Consider the following 19,071-nt stretch of genomic DNA (forward strand, 5'->3'; position numbering starts at 1 on the left):
ACCGTCCTTTGGAGGAGACGTAAAACCGAGGTCCTAACTCACTGAGGTCATAAAAGATCCCAGGACACTTATCGCAAAGAGTAGGGGATTCCCAGGTGTCCTGGCTAAAACTGCCCAACCAGGCTCATTCAATCTGGCCCCCTAGTCATCCCCCTTTATAATAGGCTGACTCATTGATTCCCTCACTCTCCACCTCAAGCTGGTGTGTGGTGAGTGTTCTGGCGCAGATTGGCTGCCGTGCATCACCCAAGTGGGTGCTACACACTGGTGGCAGGGCTCCAGACTAACTTTTTCCTTGGGTGCACTGGTGCGCCTGAATTTTTTATTTGGAGACGTATTTATGGTGCACCCAAGTTTTGAGTTGTTGAGGGGGGGGGGGGGGGGGGGGGGGGACGGTGCAACCGGGCAGCTGCACCGGTTGCACCGTCGATATTTACGCCATTGATTAATGATATTTTGACCATTAAATAAATGCCTTAAATAAATGCCGAATCTGTATCTCTCATAAAGAATATCGTCAGACAATGCCAAGGGATCGGTTCTGTCCCGAAAAACCCTCTGTCTCCGGAGAGACGCCTGTACGATAAGTGCGCCGAGGTCCATGGGAACACCCACAAATGGTGACGCCATTATCGGAGGAGGGGCTAGGAAGCTGCGCACGCCGATATAAGTAGCCGATCTCCGGGTAGACTCGCTGAAAAGCTGCTCCCGACCAGGTTTGGTTGCGAGCGTCAATCACCAAGGTGATACAGCGACGCTTAAAGAGATCGACTTTCATGGTACAGCTAACCCAGGCTTTCAGCTCAACATACCTCGCTAACCCTCTAATCGAGCTTCGTAGTACAGGCCCGGGGCCCCTGGATTGGGCTTCGCGGGTTTGTTTACCGGCGTTGCTATTGTTACCGGTCTTGCGTGTTCCAACGGTTTATTAGGTACCTAATAAATCGCTGTCTAATCAAAACTTCATTCACTGCCTCTTCCGTGGTCATTACAATATTATGAATAGACTGGTATAATAATAATAATTATACCAGATAAATTTTCAGTTGCACCGGTGCGCCCAAATAAAATATTTGGTCGCACTACCCCGAATTCTAGGCGCATGTGCACCCAAATTAGGCGCACTCTGGAGCCCTGGGTGGTGATGAGTGACGTCCCCCCCTTCACTGTAAAGCGTCTTTGAGTGTCAAGAAAAGCTATACAAATTCAATAAATTATTATTCTTATTATTATTATACGTGTGTCTCAGTCACTGCAGCAGAATGGTGAGAACGACACAATGCTGAATATTAATCACTGTGTCTCCATGTACACCACCGGCAAACAACGCAACGCCAACACACACACCGAGAGCTGAGGAGGAATCACATCACAACACCCTCCTCTGACCCTCCTATGGCCTGTGCTGTGTGGGAGCTTGCTATGAGTCAACACAAACACACACACACACACACACACGAGAAAGGAAACTCAGGCACACACACACACAATGCTTCTGTACCTTATTCCACTGAGCACACACACATACACATTCTGGGCTTTGGGCGATACACAATGAAACACACACACATACGTTACCCGCACAGCTGTGAATCAATGTCCAATTGAACCCCACTAATCAGATAGATTGACCAAGGGGTTCCTCAAACTGTGGAGGTTTGCAAAGTGTTGTTACTTGTAGGAAGGAGTACTAAAATAATGTGTGTGTGTGTGTGTGTGTGTGTGTGTGTGTGTGTGTGTGTGTGTCAGAGAGCACACACACATACACTCCCAGCATAAAGACACACACACAATCTCAAACTAACAAACATTCTCTCTCTCTCCGACACACACAACCACACTCCCAGCATACAGACACACACACAATCTCAAACTAACAAACATGCTCCTTATCTCTCTCTATGACACACACACACACACACACACAGTATGCAGACCCACTCTCTCTCTCTCTCTGACACACACACACACACACACACACACACACACACACACACACACACACACACACACACACACAGAACATGATGTAGATCCAGATCCATCGAGGTCTATCGCAGGAAACACACAACTTCAACAACACAACTTGACAACACACTACACACTCATCGCCAACCTCCGACCAATCACAGATGGACGTGCCGCATCACACGAGAAATGACTTGGCGAAAAAGATTTAAGACATATGAATTATTATCATTGAATCGATTATGATGAATATGATATCACGTCTTGTGGTCCATCCTCCGTAACCACATACGTCGTCATGTTCTTCATCTTCATCATCATCATCCCAAAACAAAACAACGACTGGGTTGACAGTGTGGTGCAAGTGTGTGTTTCTGTGTGTGTAGTGTAGTACAATTGTGCGTGTTTCCCAGGTGACTTGAGAAAGTTTTGTTTTTATTTATCACACACACACACACACACACACAAACATATTTGTACCCCAAACACACACAAATTGTACCACTACACAAGAACTACACACAAACACACACACACACACACTTCTACTACACACAGACACACTTGTACCACAAAGACAAACACACATACCCACACCCACACACACACACACACACACACACACACACACACACACACACACACACACACACACACACACACACACATTACGTAATAGCAGTAGCCTTCCGCGGTCGGCTGTCCCTGCAACCTGCAGCGCGCGACACGGCCCATTTTTATCATTAACCATTTAACCATTTAATCTAATTTGAACACCGGACTACTTCCGGTTCACTCTTACGGATTCTATCTGATTCCCCACCCCTGGGGGAAAAAAAAAGTTGGTGCTGCTACACAACAACAACCGGCGATAGGTAATGCGCGTCTCCGTTTTTTGTCGCTTTTGACACTTAAACGTCAAACGTCGCGACCACTGCACAGGCGCAGGACTCACCTGGTGAGGTCACCTTCCGTTTTTAAAGTTGTGCTGTGTGTGTGTTGCTGTTCGATCACGTACTGCAGCAGTGTGAGCGAGAGACGAGGCGCGCCCCCTTTACTCGGTGACGCGTACGTCACGTGACGGCCCGTCACGTGCACTGTCCACACGCGGAAACGCGCACTGGCAGGAAAACACGCAAAGTGCGTTTACTAACGTTAACAGGTTTCACAGGATTTATCTATCAATCTATATATATATATATATATATATATATATATATATATATATATATATATATATATATATATGCATACATTTTTACGAGTTGCATGTATCATTGTGTATCACCTAGAATACATTTCTCCACAAAGGGTATCACTTTTAATTCCCTCTTCAAAACACAGTTTTGGTACCTTCCAATCCAGAATAATACGGTTTTAAAAGGAAAGATTCTTTAGATTATTTTTCTAATCCTAACCCTAACCCTATCCCCCACGCTAATCCCATTTGAATGGTTAAAAAACAAGATAGTATTTCTTGCGCAACTAAATGTTTTCCTATATGATGAACAGTTTACTAATGTGTTCATCATGCCTACAGAGTATGTTTAGTTTTGTGAATAAAATGCTCTTTATTTCGATTTGGTATTATCAGCCATTGTTATTATTTTTGATTTTATTGGGTTATGGCAAATACATATTCCTATCTTGTATACAGGAATATAATTATCTGAGAATTGTATTGCGATGCTGCGCATATGGTGGTGATTTGCGCTTCCTGCTGGCCACTTTGAGTAACTATGTGTTTAATACTCCATTGGTTGTAGGATCCCATGGTCCGTTAATAGGAGCACAGAGATCAGTGTGGTAGCAGCTCAAAAAATATCTTACTTTTTTACTGATATTTCCGACCGATCCCATTGGCAAATATTAGAATATTAATAAATAATACAATAGCAAAATCTGTTTAAATGTGGGGTAGCTGCTTTCAATTTCCTTTGAACCATTAATAACTTTTCGGCGATTTGATTTAAATGGTGTATTCTAAAAGGTACTACAGACATAAGCAAAAATGGATATATTAATGGCCATTCTACACAAATAACATTGCATCATACAAATAGGCGTACGCTAGTTTAAGAAAACTGTAGAAAACTTCAATGCCAGCTGATTTAGTGCTCTTAAAAAAAGAAAAAATATTTAAATAATAAAAGTTTATTCATCAACCTTGACGATTTAACAATATTATACACATGTTATACACACGTGTGGCGTGAAAACATCCAAGGCGCATGAAGGGGTTAATTTTGCCAAGGCGCATGCGCTGGCGTATTTTGTCCCTCGTTGCTTTACGTCGGAGCGAATCGCGAAATTCGGGGTTTCAAGGTAGGAACAAAATGTACTTTGAGCCGATTTAAACGTTTTGTGTTTTTACATGAGCGCATTTAACTTTTTATTACCTCACCACCCGAATGGTTAATTCGCGGATAAAAAGGTATGTTTGTTGCACACACACACACAACAACAACGACCTCCATAGCGTTATGTCAGCTGATCTACAAAACACACAATGCTTACACAATACCATTAATGCGGAATGCATCGCTAAAAAATAACTCAAAATACCCTTTTTGACGTTTGGATTTGATTGTTCGAGCTTGTCGGTTAGTTCTGTGAAACGATTGCATCATGAGCAGCCGTTGTCATGTACTTCAATGCACAACAATCACACATACACTCACATTTGTACCACACAAACACACTCACTTGTACCAAACACACACACACACACACACACACACACACACAGACACACACACTTTTACTAAACACACACACACACGCACACGCACACACACAAACGCAATTCTCACACACCTGTACTACACACACAGACACACACAGTTTGTTAGTTTGAGATTGTGTCTGTGTGTCTCTCTGTCTCACGCCCATCCATTACACCCTTGCTAAGCTAGTGCTATTGCTCTCTGAGACACACGCATGCACGCACAAACGCACGCGCATACACGCGTCGATATTGCAGCCGTAGTGCTGTACTTTAATACAATCTGTTTGTTTTATGGGCCTTATTCATGAATTCTAAGGTCCTTTATCTCTTGGATATGGAACATTTTTGTTGACTTCGTTAACAGTGCATCTTTGTTAACATTGCATATCTGGAACTTAGCCACTTTATAATTTACACTTTATACTTTTATAATTTATAATGTTTATACCTTTTATTTTGGTTTGCCCTATTTGTTGTTGTTTGTACTGTTGTATTGTCTTCTCCTTACTCGTTTAGCATTTACCCTTAGTGTCTACTTTTGTTTGTATTAGTACTTATATTATATTTATTTTATTCTATATATTTTGAATCATTTGTTTTTCCACTGCTGCTGAGCTATTGTAACAAACTAATTTCTCCTACGGGGATTAATAAAGTTGTATCGTAATGTATCTTTTTTGTTTTTGATCGCATTGCTCTTTGGTTTAAACTCGCAGGTGGACAAAACAAGGTGGAAAAACAACTAAAAGAAGGACAGACCGGGATGTCTACAAGGGTGAGTGACTTAAGTTGTAACGTTACACGTTTTAATTACGTCCGATGTGCCGTTACATAAGTTTCAAAAGTGTTCTCCATTTGGCAATCCGGTCATTATTATGTGCACAGCATTGTGTGTGTGTGTGTGTGTGTGTGTGTGTGTGTGTGTGTGTGTGTGTGTGTGTGTGTGTGTGTGTGTGTGTGTGTGTGTGTGTGTGTGTGTGTGTGTGTGTGTGTGTGTGTGTGTGTCCCCTATAGGCCAGATATCTGCATTATTATTGTTGTGTTGCGTTGTTGTATTGAACTCAAGAGCTCTCAAATAGCCTGTTTTCCCCGCTATAGGTGCTCTGTGGTAGTGCCAGGATGGCGGTCTGCCAGACGGCTGGACTCCAGGCCGTAAGAGCCATCAGACTGGGACGAACCAGGACCTTTTCCGGGGCCAGCTCCGATGAACCGTATATCGCAGTTTCACAAGCCCAATCAGGTAGGACAGCCTCCGACATTAAAGGGGACATGTTATACCACCAGGTGTGAGTGTGATTAGCAATTATAAGCCTTTTTGGAAATCTGTGTCTTCTGACATCACAAGTGGGCGTTTCCACCTAGATGTGCGCTGGATAGATCAGTCTACCAGCCTACCCAGTGGACCGTAGCAAACGTTGCTCATCTATCCAGCATATAAAATACTCAGCAGGTGTGCAGCCTCCCACAGCCCCAGAGTCCAATCAGACTCTCCTTCAGCCATGTGAGGCTGCTTCATCCAGACATCACACGCACACACACACACACGGGATGGGCGATATGGCCTAAAATCCATATTGCGATATACATTGCAGCCTCTTGCGATGACGATATATATCAGAATATAAAAATCATAAAATAACCATTTCCGAAAAGCTTACATTGACCCTAAGGAAAGCCAAACTGCTAAATGTATTTAAAAATAAGATAAATATAGTATGTCGTTTTGAGAACATTTATTGTGCAACGCTGTAATCATTTAACATAATGTTGCAGATAAATACAATTTAAGCACAAAAGCTGCAGAGACTTAACAAAGAAATAGTGTCAAGTATTGGGTTTCTTTCCTTCAGTGCAAACCATTCTAAAAGGCACTACACTTAGTTTAAGTCCTTGGTTCTTAAATGCCACCCATGATGCCAGAGGCGGATGGGCCGTCGGAAGAGATCGGGAGATTTCCCGGTCGGCCGGCCGGCCAGCGAGGTTAGGTGGACCGGCCCACAATTGTGAGCGGCCTGCGAAGTCAGTTGGACCGGCCCACAGTTGTGAGCGGCAGCGAAGCGTCTGCAAGCCGGCCCTGAGCATATTTTAATCCCCGTCAAGACGCCGTGAAAATCCCCGAAATAAACAATACATGTCTCGAGAACATCCAACCAATATTTATACCACTTGCTTACTCTCGATGTCTCATTAATGTTTTTTTACAGAACTTTCATGGCCATAAATAAATAATACGAACTAGGGTTGCCGCACTATACGGTATTACCGGTGTTACCGGTGTTGAGGCTAACACCGATTACTCGGTGTTGCACACCGGCAAAAACCAATTTTTTTTTTTTTTTTTTTTTTTGGAGTAATAAAAAACAAATTCAGTAAAAATGAATAATATAATTATAATTAAGAAAATTAAAATGTGTAGAATAGGCCACAGTTCTGCCACAGTTCTGCTCTGTGCGGGAGAATTGTCGCGCCGAGAATTGACGTGCTTCCTTACAAGACCAAACAAACAACAGGGTAAACAAACCCTGCGAAGCCCAATCCCTGCGTGAGCTCCCCGTGCTACGGCCATCCGGAGGCGCACAGAGCTTTTGGCCGTGATATTATGATATAAAAAATTGTATTATACTATTATATATAGAACGTTATAAGACGCCGAGAATTGGCGCGCTGCCAGCCGCTGTCACCGAGTGTGAGAGGAGAGTTGAGGGAGAAGATGGAGGTTGACCTATAGTTTCAAAGTTAATACCGTTTATACCGGTAATACCGGTGTTGACACAAGCGTATTACTCGGTGTGAAAATGTCCACACCGCGGCAACCCTAATACGAACTACAGTTTACTTTAATTTGTTTTTTCTTGAATTGACATAGAATGGAGCAAAGACTCCTGGGATTGGGAAATGTGTTTATCCAATAAACAGCTTGCAGGTCAAGTCCATTTTCGGAAATGTAGGGGGATATATGAACGGCCCCACGTCTAATGGCATGACCCTAAAGACACGTCAGACAGAGAAGGCGAGGAAGTTTGTGGTTGCTTGCTTTTGCTTGTTGTGGCACTCATGGAAGGCAAGAAGAGAAAAGAGAAAGGAGGGGCTGAAAAGGCCAGAATAAAGAAGAGGCGGATGCTGGAGGGGGATGCATCTAAGTGCTCAAAAATAACAGATTTATTCCGAAGTCAGACATTAACGAGTTGTGCAGGTGAATTGACAGAAAAACAGTTAGCCAGAGCTCCACCATTGATGTTATTGCTAGGCGGGAGCTAGCACAAGCTGTTAGTCAAATATGGATGTGCTGGTTGGTATATTTCAGACGAATTAATGACTTAACTGATCTTTCTCTTTTAATGGATGGAGAATATGTTAACAAAAAAAAAAAAAAATTAAAACTGGTCTCTTTTTAGACTGGAAACAGACACTGTACTGACGAACCCTGGTGCGATTCGCTTGAGATGTGAAAGCGAACGCACCTCGGTCCAATCAAGTTCTAAAAATGATAGACGGAACGTCTATTGGATATTTGGGTCCGATATCCAAAAGACATTCCGTCTCCTCTTTGCTCCATGTTGAGCCACGACTCAATTTCACCCGACGGTCCGACAAAAGCACATATTAAGTATGTTGGAAATATACATAAAAATGCTGATGCATTTGACACATTCTGAGTCAGGATGAGGGAGAAGGACTTGGACCGGTCCGCAGATCAATGTATATCACGCTGGATATCCATGATTGTTTACTTTCACCGGCGCTTTCTCCCCCTTTTTTTTTTCCTCTAACGCTTTACCCCGCCCCAGACCTTTTTGTCCAATGATTTAACGTTCTTTGCTCACATCCGGGTTTGTTGACAAATTCTGGCACTGTTGCGAAAATTGCTATGTGAAATCGAACCGTACCAAAGCAAAAATGAAAAATGAACCCCCTCCCCTGTCCCCCCGACCAGGGCCCAGCACCGTATGGCCCGACGAGAAGATGGGCCCCTTCGGACCACAGGACCGCCGCTTCCAGTTGCCAGGCAACACAGGGTTCGACTGTCACCTGGAAGGCGTGGGAAACCAGAAGCTGTTCCCGCTACACCGAACGGTGCCGGATGTACTGAGTGCGCCCACTAGTGGCGAGCGGCACGAGTTTGTGCTGGCGCAGTTTGTCAGCGAGTTCCAGGTAGGATTCTTTATTTTTTTACTGATTCATCGGGAACAACGACGGAAGACGACTATTTTTGTTCCGCTTTTTTATTTTTTATTAACGTTTATTTATTTTTTCGCTATTATTGGAAAAAGGATCCGCAACTGTTTTGATGGTGATTCTGCCGATCAAGCTGTGTACCATATTCAGATTTATGATCGTTTACCGGGTACTATGATGGAGGTGGTTTACGATGTTTTTATTTTGGTGTCAAGTTGTTCACTTTTATCGGAGAGGATTCCTCAAATGATCAAGCCGAGTAGCATATTTTGATAAAATTCACAAGTTACGGGTTACATATTATAATATGAATATGAGGTAAAATGGAAGAAAACAGAAACTTAGAAATACGGGGTCGTACCATATAAGGTTCCTCCCCTATCTTCCATATCTAGCCATCTCACTCTGTAATAAAGAAAAAATAAAAATAAATATCGTACCAAAAAAATGAAGTATAGAAACACGGAATAAATATAAAAAATAAAAAACTGAGGTAAAAATGGAAGCAAAAAATGAATCTGTGTGCGATGGCCATTCTCTTGTCTTCCATTGATGTTGTCATGTCTGTTTTTGTGTGCCTATTATGGGTACAGGTGATAAGGGTCCGTCCTTTGCGTTTAAGGCTCAGTTATTGTTCCACGTCGACGCAGCGCAATGACCACGCAGACACTGCGACACAGTCGTAACCCTGTTTTGGTTCTGCGTCGGGTTAAAACGAGCGGACCAATCGTAGACATTGCGGCTGCGTCGCCTCGACCCAAGGTTACACTTTTCGCTAGGTGCACGTCAAGCCCTTGGGGTGGACGCACGGAGGGTCCGCAAGGACGTAAAGGGTCCGTAAACCCCCTTGCGTTGCGTAGACCAACCATAACTAATCCTTTACTACTCCTACTACAAACTTTAGGTAAACATGGTGCGTCCGCCTGGTCACTCGGGAGTCAAACCAAGGACCATTCGTGCTGGACTTATAACAAAGTTATAAGCTCCTATAACTTTGTTTTTACGTTTCTTCCCCAGACCAAGGAGGCGAACTTGTCGTTGAGAATGCGCAAGGCCGAGCAGTACTTTGAACAAATGTCCACCGACTGCACTGTGAACTCCTGCCCAGAGCTGCTGAGGAAAGGTGGGCGTCCAATGAGTTGTCTTCCGATTGTTAACAGGAAACTACAGGAACGTACAGTTAAGGGATGGGCATTTTAAGAAATGTCCTTGATCGATCATCGATAAAATTAAAGATCAATTGTCCATTTAATCTTAATTTTCTTTTACAAGCACCTAGGCGGTGCTTGTAAAAGCCCCACAATGAGCTCTTAAACATTTGGAAACAATTCAAAAAGGCAAAATCTGTATTTCAATTCCAATAAGAACCAAGGAACAGCCAACCAAGCGGTTTGGCTGTTCCGTTACTACGCAACACAACCTCCTTTTGAGCGCCAAAATGCTTAACGATCAATGGTCGATCATCGATTAGTCATGCCGATCCCTAGTTCAGTTAGACTATTGTTAAAGGGTTACTTATCACCAAGCTGTCTTTTCCTCCAGGCGCCCTATTGGCTGGTTTAACACAATGACAACAGGGAGGCGACGGCAAGCAGCCAATTGCGTACAGAGTTGTTTGAACTATGCCCAATTGATCACGCCTTTTGTGCAGAAAATGACAGTAGCCTCCCCAGACCAACGTGCAATCTACGATTGATCTTGGTCTGGCAATAGCCAGGCTAGTAGAATGCTCCATTCACTTGAATGGGCCATCCCAACGATCGGCTGTCAATTATCTTTTAGAATTGACCGTTGCTAAGCATAATTGACCGCTGTCAGGGAAATAACTGGCGTTGTTTACTCTATCCTTTACATATTATACCACCAGGCGAGAGTGTGATTAGCCGTTACAAGCCGTTTGGAAAACCTGCCTCATCCCACATCACAAGTGGGCGTGTCCTCCTAGATGTGTGCTGATAGATCAGTCTACCAGCCTACTCAGTGGACCTTAGCAAACTTTGCTTATCTGTCCGTCATACATCTAGGTGGACACACCACACTGATGCCGAACACACACCGGCGCCGAAGTGGCGTGTCAAAAAGAACGGCGTGTCAAAAAGACCGGCCCCATTATTCCGCATGTACTAGACCACACCGGCGGTGGCTAGACGCGTGCTAGCGCTCGGCGGCGCGCCGCCCCGCTAGCTGTTTGGTGCATCGCGACTTGATACAAGGTCCTGTACATATGGAAATTTTTGATGCACTAGACTAGATTAATAATTCCACTATTCAATAATAATGAACAATGACGGTAGATAAAGTGTGTAAAGTGACTAAACCGTAAGCAAAGTGCCTGACAGTACATAACAGAGGATCATTGGCATCCGGGCCATATATGTAGTCATAAAACAGCTATGTTCAGTATAACTATGGTAGCCTATACTATGGTAGTTTGTGGATCTGCTTCATCCAAAACATGTCGCAACGGTGCTGCAGTGCGCCGCTTCCTATTGGTGCTAGCGGCGGCTAGCGGTGTGTGGCCGGCTTAAGGATGTACCACAGAAAGGATGTTCATAGAAACAAGTGCCAAAAACTAGCAATTGCTAGGTTAACCCATTCCCCGTATACAACACAGATGGCTTGGATTAAAATTGTGATTGAAACACAAACGCTGGATTGTTTACAGATGGCATCACAGCTGTGTTTAGAATAGAATATAATTCTCTTTATCTTCATTGCACATAGTACAGCGAAATTTAAATGTCTTTGAGACGGTGCGAATCATACCGAGCGAATGCTAAATATATAGGGAAGGTAAAATATGCGTAAATCAAATAAAGATAAAATTTACTAAAAAAGATGGAAAAATAAAAATAAAGCGGAAAATATGCAGATAAATAAGAATAACAACTGAGGTAAACGGTATTGCACAGTAGCGTCCATATAATTTATTTTTTAGTGCAAACGGTTATATCCAGGTATTTTTTATGTTGCTTGTGAAATTAGATCTAGTTCAATGCAAAATGAGTGGGCCCACAGCCCAAACCGTAAATGGTGCGGACATGCCAATAGCATGACTAGATTCAGGTCCGGCACCGCTACTCGGATAACAAAATCCAGACACGCCGGTCACTAGGTGGCGCTATACCAAGGAATACGCGTTTGGGGCTATAACTCCCACACCGAACCTCCCACAGTCAAAAACGTGTACGCACATATTCACTGGAGTCTGCTGCATCTTTTGGCATAGGCCACGCCCATTTGCGTCCATAATTTTTTTTCGCAAAATCGCGAAAACTGCAAAACTGTTTTTTCCCTACTCCTCCCATATTTCTTGACCAATCGACACCAAACTTTTCACACGACATCGTCAGACTCACACGCAAAAGAATGCATCGAACACTTTTTTGATCCGACCCTCGACGACGAAACGGTAGTGTTTTGAATATTGGTTTATTAGCTAAATTAGACGTGGAAAATCAAAAATCCAAAGAAATCCAAAATTAGACATCGGATCGAGTCCAAATTTTACACACATGTTGGTGCTAACCTTAATGTCGTTCAATAAAAAAATCGGAAAATTCTGCCATTAGGGGGCGCAATAAACGAGGAAATTGTATATCTTCTACAGAATTTAGCCGCGAAAACGCTACACTGACTTCTCGCTACTCCTAACACAGTCAAATCCTTTGTATCCAGAGGTTCAGGGTAGCGTTTTGAACACATGCTTCGCGTTGTGCCGGCGAAATGCACATTTCTTGTCGCGTTGTGCCGGCGAAATGCACACTTCTTGGACCCCTGCATAACTGCTTGCAGTTCTAGTTTTTGCATTGTTCAGTTGGCGTATGGCTAAGAACTCGGGGCCAGAAAGGGTTCAATGTATTCAAGTTTAGATATGTTGTTTCGGGGGTGGTGGGTGTGTTCAAGCCTACTGGTTTTATGATACTGGGGAGGCTGAGTCAGACTGATTAGGCTCTGGGGCTTGGTGAGGCTGCAGATCTTTTGTTGCAGGGCTTATCAAGGCCCCATCCAGGATCAGCCAGCCTGGCCCCAGTGTTATGCTGGTTAAACCCCTGTGGCGTGATCCGACATCCATACTTCCCCCACTTATTGTACTTAGTTACCTCCGGCAGCAGCTCAGGAGGTAGAGCGGGTTGGCTGGTAACCTGAAGGTTGCCGGTTCAATCCCCGGTGCCTCCTAGCTGAGTGTTGAGGTGTGCTTGAGCAAGGCACCTAACCCAAACTGCTCCTGACGAGCTGGCTGTCGCCTTGCATGGTTGACTCTGCCGTCGGTGTGTGAATGTTCGCGTGAATGTGAGGCAATATTGTAAAGCGCTTTGGGTGGCCAATGGTTAGAAAAGCAGTCCATGGTTATATAAATGTAGTCCATTTACATTTGCATTTAGTTTGAGTACGTAGGGCGTTCCAATTACGATTGGGCGAAAACGATGGGAAGGAATGATTTTCATAGCGACATCACAAGTAGGCGTGTCTACCTAGACTTCTGCATCTATGGTGCATTCACATCACTGGAAATTATGGGGAAACATTTTCACAACGTCTGAAAGTTCACGTGAACGACACCTCATGACACTGTTATGATTCTACTTCCGTTCGGCAACTCGAGCCAAATTTTGATAACAGAGTTATCTAGTGACGCTCATGAACATGGCGGAGCATGAAGGTTTTACTTAATATAAAAGAATCAACCATTATATCACATACTGCACTTAGCTGAGCACACGTATTTCCCTTCACCACTGCTGGATCAATCATTTTCGATGGGGGACTTTACGGATCACAGCATCTTAATCAAATTTGAATAATCAAAAATAATCAAAAATAATCTTGAAAATAGTTTGAATATTTGCTACTACCACCAAGATATTGATTGAGGTTGTAATGTCTGTTGGCATGACTTTGCTCAGTTTTAATCGTTGTCTACTGGCATAGGCGTCAATTCCGCTTGCAACGATTGCCCACCAGTTTTAGGCAAGATTGATTTTGTACACACCACTTGTAAAAATAGAAAAGAAAAAAAAACACTTGAGTTGAATCATTATGGATTATTACACAGCTCTTCTCAATGCTGTAGACTGCTTCATTCACTTGTATGGGCCTTTCCAACTTTCATCTGTCAATTCTTTTTGTTTATTACACGGCTCTTCTCAATGCCGTGATACGCTCACGTCCAGCATATTTGTCCGCTGTCAAGGAAAGTGAATCTGATTCACGTCTTCCGTATCACTCCGCAAGTTGCCCGTTTACCTATCAACCCCAGCGTATTCGGTTGATAGCAACGTTAACGTTTTTGGCAAACTATTTCTCTGCTGATCAACACTACGAATGATAACAAATACATTGTAAAAAGACACACTGTGTGAAGTAATTTTTTCATTTTGGCAAGATGCCAATGCTAATAATACCAATACTCGGATGCAATGATGAGGCATCAGACAATCTAGTCAATTTAGCCTGAATACATAGGTAAAAATCACCAGAGCAGGTTGCTAGTACCAGTATCCGAGTGATAACCTGATGAACTAAATAGAAAAAAAAGAGAGAATCCTCATTGATCCCAGCACTTCTGAAAATGCACTTCCGATTGCGTCTGTCCCCAGCACATTTCAAACAAAACTGACGCCCATGTGTACTAGTAAACCAGCTCTAGATAACGGCAAGTGTTGCCTTCCATACAGTGGCAATACTGTATGTGCTTCCCATAAATAAAAGCAAAAGGATAGTAGGGGATAGGCATCAAGGAAATAAAGGCATGCAAACTTGAAACTGATCTAAGTAAGTACTGTTTAGTTCTGACCGTTTTTTATCGGATAAAAAACCCCTGCTGTGAAGAACTTTTAGAATCCCTACCGTGCCCGTTATCACTGGTGAGCTGTCTCGTTATCACCAGGAGAGTAAACGCGCCTCTATCCTTTGTATATCTAGTTGGACACGCTCACTTGTGATCATTCCCTATGCCAAACGGCTTGTACCAGCTAATAACACTCACAGCTGGTGGTGTATCATGTCACCTTTAACATACAGGCAGGTAACCCTATTCTAGTAGAACCCCCCCCCCCCCCCCCCCCCCAATGCAATTATTAGCCCTAAAAAAAAGCATTGAAACAGGATCTTTGAACCAACATCCTGTGTTCCCTTCTTCCCCCAGATCTCGACCTGTACTTCCCCGCAGTGCCCACCGGGGGCATCACCGTTGTCACGGTAACGCAGCGAAACGAGAGGCTCAGCGGGCCGCAGGAGAGCGGAGAACAACTTCTCGGTCAAGTGAGAGCTCCCGCCAAAAGCCCCCCCCTCCCCAGATTGGTTTTTGTGATTTAACTTAAAGGGACACTGTGTAATATTTTAAGTCATTTATTACCTCAAATCAACGTATTCATTCATAAATAAGTCCTCATTGGTGTAAAATGATCTCTGCCAAAAATCTCACTTATCCTCGAGCGAAGAATAATTAATATGTAGTTACATAGGACGGGTAAGCTTCATGGAGGCTTCCATGTTCTTCCGGTCTATGAACTGCCGAGAGGGACAAAAAACACTACGTGGTACAGGAAGTGCAAACGCGTTTTCACTCTGAGCCAGCGTGAATGATGACTGAAATAATTCACTATCTTGCTTGAGAAATAATTACTCATACATCATTAGCTTATGATTCAATGCAGTTTTAAATTTGTTTGAAATAACGAACCTCATCATCACTCGAATGACTCGATGAGGTAGTATTGGATGTCATCACACAGCTTCTTGGCACATACTGCCAACCGTAGTTTTTGAACAAGCGAGCACTATTAGTTTGAATGCAATATACAATTGTACCACTAGATGGGAGTCATTTTTACACAGTGTCCCTTTAACAATCTTTTTTTTTAATTTTTTTTTACAATAGTTTGTTACCGGCGCCAAAGAAATGTGCTTCGCTCTGTGGACTGCGGGCTACTGGGCCGACTTCATTGACCCCATGACCGGAGCGGCCGTAAGTTGACCCTTTGACCCCAACCCCTTACCCATTTACGCTCAATCATTGCGGCCCGTTTTAAGCCGATTTGAGCTAACATTGTTAAAAGAGACATATTACACCACCGGGTGTGAGTGTGATTAGCCGTTACAAGCCGTTCTGAAAATCTGGCGTCACTCTGGCCAATCATTGGCCAGCAGCCTTTTTTTGCGTTGCATCGTAGTGGAACCATAACTAAGCTGTAAGAGCCAATGGTAAAGGAGGGGGGGGGGGGCTGTTGGGGGGTACACAGTGTGGCCAATCAGATCACAAGAGCGGGCAGGTTGTTTAGTTAATAATATGGAACATACAGAACTTAAAAAAAAGAAAAATCGCAATCGCAATATCAGTTGGAATAATCGCAATTGGATTATTAACCCCAAATCATTCAGCCGTAATCCGAACTCCTTCCCTGTAAAGAGCCATTAACCCGACATCCATCACCTATCCCTGGCTCCTCCCCCTTCCAGTTCTTCGGATCGGTGCTCCCGACGTCGGTGGTCGCCGAGGGCGACCGGCGGCACCAGGGCTTCCAGATCGAGGCGTCGGGCTCGTGCACAGTGATCCGTCACGTGCTCAGGGGAACGCCGGTGTTCGTGGGGACGGTGTTCACCAACGCGCCGACCTACAGCTCCACCGTCGCACGACTCAGGGGACTCGCAAACGTACGCTGATCGGACGGGGATGGCGTCGCGCAGCGGAGGAAAAATGTCTGGGGAAAAAAAAATATCGGAAAGTCGGAACATCCGACTTGGGGTTCTCCGGTCATGGACATGAGACCCAGGTGCACGTCTTTTTGGATATTTTTCGAACTCTTGTTTTTATATGCTGTACGTTAGGTGCATCCGATTAAAAACAACCTGGGTTGAGCCGTGATTGTAAACTGTAATGCAACTTGTAGCGAGGTCGGGAAAGTTTAGTGTGGATTTCTGAAGTGGTGGAATGGTATTTTTTTGTCTTATTTAAAATCAGATTTGGTTGTTATCTTATCGGATTCACAGATGAAAACCCTGGCTGTTCTCAGTGTTTTTTCGCCGCAGTCACGAGATTTGATTTTCCGATTGTTTATTTCCAATGAGTAAATTGGATTTGAGAGGAAAAGGAAATCCATACAGCCTCTTCGCTGACTAGTATGGAGACAGTCAAGTTATGCAGTTTGTAATGTATATTGTTCACCATTTTATATCGTCTGTCAATAGCCCTTCTGGAACCCACACTTGTCATTTCTCAACATTACTAAAAGTAAAGTTTTATTTTTTTGTCTGTATTGTAGTCCGATTTCCTTTTTGTAGCCGATACAAGCAGTTTTGAAAATCTCCCTCTTCTGACATCACAAGTGGGCGTGTCCACCTAGATGTATGCCGGATAGATGAGCAACGTTTGCTACAGTCCACTGGATAGGCTAGTAGACTGATCTAATGATTTCTTTATGAATGAGATCAGATCATAGATTTATGGGACTTTGTTTTGTTATTCTGAGAACTGACCACCCAGCTTGGAGATGCTATTCTGATTCAAAGTTCAGACTTGCTCTTCAATGTTGTACCCTGGATCGGCTAAGGGCAAACTAAAGTTAAGAAATTAAGTAAGAAACACGTGTGCCTACCATATCATGCTGTACTCTACCTTACAGTGGAGCAATGCCATTATATACAATTTTAAACCCGTGTTGCATGTAGTCTCGTCCCTCACCACTAGATGTCGCTTTTGCTTTAAGAGCGACCAGCCCAACCAGAAGCAGCATGAGGTCCCACCAAGACGCACGTTATATCAGGCTTCTTACTGCTAGTTGTATGCTCTAATGACTTAACTAGAAGTGAAGAGGTTGCAACTTTAGAATGGGGAGCATGTTTGGGTTAATAAGGGTCAAAGTACTAAAGCTAAATGGATGAACAATATCCTACTTTAGAATAGGGAACATATTTTGACTTAATTAATAATACAGGTAATATAAACACTTTTAGTTTTCGGTTGTATTCCATAAGAATAGACTATACTAATTCAGAGTAATATAGAGGTAATGACTGTTCCTGTTCTATTGCCCCTTAAAAAGGCCCCAATGATGCCTTGGCTATTAGCACTCATATCCAATAATGGCTTTATTGACGGTAATTAAACAATAATTAGGAGATTATATTGGGTGAAATCTTAATTAATTGAGTACTAAGGGTAAAATAAGGTTATACAGAATAAGGTATTGATATGTGTGATGATTACTAATAAAGGGACAGTATACTGATAGGCATATTAATAAACACATATTTTCCATTAACTAGGTGCTTATTAATATGCCTATCTGAATATAAAATATTCCCTTATGTGGTTACATTGCTTGTAGAATGGTCATCTGTGATGACCGAGGAGGAAATTGTGACATACATTCACACATTCATACTGACAGGCCACATATGTCCTTGGTGACTAGAGAAGCGTCCGGCTCATACAAGGAGCCATTCATTCACATATCAATTCTGGAGATTCCAGCAGGCCAGAGAGGTATCCCATCAACCAAGTTAAAAGCAAAGCCGGGCTTATTTTGCTTTGCCTCGCTAATTTCAGCTAGAATTCAGTTGCATTCCATTAAAGTGATTTACGGAAATGTCCGCTGAGTAACCGTGGCAATTTTCCCGACCAAACTAACCAGAAGGGTATTCCATCAAAGTCGCTAATGAAAGCGGCGCATAGTTGATTAAGCCATGTTAGAACTAGCGCCAACTTCCACTTGAGGCTAAAGCCATTCCATCAACGCAGTTCAGCCACGGCTTGAGAACTTGTGTGTCGGTTTTCCCTTCATCACACAACAATATAACACACAGAGTGATGTCCTTTTATCCTTCCTGCAATGCGTTGACGTCTCCCACACAGAGTAATATGGCTAATGGCTCGCTGAATACGCGTCAGATTGGGTCAGACATTAAAATGAGCAATGTCACTGTCCGGTCGTCAGTATACTTATACCAAATAATCTATACAAATGTTTGAAAAATCCAACCACCTTCCAATTTCCCTCTTAAATGGCTGCAGTTGGTAATAATGTTTCCATTCTGTCAGTTAACAAGGGGTCATATTCTCACAGATACAAAATATAAAACATTGGCATTGTCGTTTAAACATAATTTAATGACGCCCATGTGGATCTGTATTCACTATCTGTAGCTTTGGATAAACATGTTTTATAAAAGATTCAACAGTAATATATGAGGCTGTT

The 19,071-nt window shown here is 43.1% G+C and overlaps 2 protein-coding genes across 9 annotated transcripts in view; one reads left to right on the forward strand and one right to left on the reverse strand.

The window, feature by feature from the left end:
• inpp4ab (inositol polyphosphate-4-phosphatase type I Ab) overlaps nucleotides 1–3,035 on the reverse strand; it is a 63,569-nt gene extending 60,534 nt beyond the window's left edge. For all 6 annotated transcript variants that reach the window (XM_030359973.1, XM_030359976.1, XM_030359971.1 and 3 more), the window contains exon 1: nucleotides 2,924–3,035. The gene's annotated coding sequence lies outside the window, so the exon portion shown is untranslated. The remainder of the gene's footprint in view (nucleotides 1–2,923) is intronic.
• Nucleotides 3,036–4,216: 1,181 nt separating this feature from the next.
• LOC115546504 (methylmalonic aciduria and homocystinuria type D homolog, mitochondrial) lies at nucleotides 4,217–17,128 on the forward strand. Of its 3 annotated transcripts, none has more exons than XM_030360015.1 (8): nucleotides 4,217–4,293; nucleotides 5,413–5,471; nucleotides 5,795–5,936; nucleotides 8,631–8,848; nucleotides 9,890–9,995; nucleotides 15,021–15,136; nucleotides 15,756–15,842; nucleotides 16,334–17,128. In XM_030360015.1, exons 1-8 carry the CDS (start codon nucleotides 4,227–4,229, stop codon nucleotides 16,535–16,537), a joined length of 999 nt encoding a protein of 332 aa, XP_030215875.1. In that variant the 5' UTR covers nucleotides 4,217–4,226; the 3' UTR covers nucleotides 16,538–17,128. The 3 variants fall into 3 exon arrangements, with proteins under 3 accessions (XP_030215875.1, XP_030215876.1, XP_030215877.1); XM_030360016.1 differs by having other exon boundaries at nucleotides 4,256–4,402; XM_030360017.1 differs by having other exon boundaries at nucleotides 4,288–4,306.
• The last annotated feature ends 1,943 nt before the right edge of the window (nucleotides 17,129–19,071 follow it).

The sequence above is a fragment of the Gadus morhua genome, chromosome 7 (assembly GCF_902167405.1).
Source record: "Gadus morhua chromosome 7, gadMor3.0, whole genome shotgun sequence".
NCBI classification, from domain to species: Eukaryota; Metazoa; Chordata; class Actinopteri; order Gadiformes; family Gadidae; genus Gadus; species Gadus morhua.

Bases quoted from the DNA above. Each gene is read 5' to 3' on its own strand.
- LOC115546504 (XM_030360015.1), top strand. From the start codon at position 4,227: ATGCGCTGGCGTATTTTGTCCCTCGTTGCTTTACGTCGGAGCGAATCG. The intron at 8,849-9,889 runs GTAGGATTCTTT...TTTCTTCCCCAG, and splicing joins AGTTTGTCAGCGAGTTCCAG to ACCAAGGAGGCGAACTTGTC. The intron at 15,137-15,755 runs GTGAGAGCTCCC...TTTTTACAATAG, and splicing joins GAGAACAACTTCTCGGTCAA to TTTGTTACCGGCGCCAAAGA.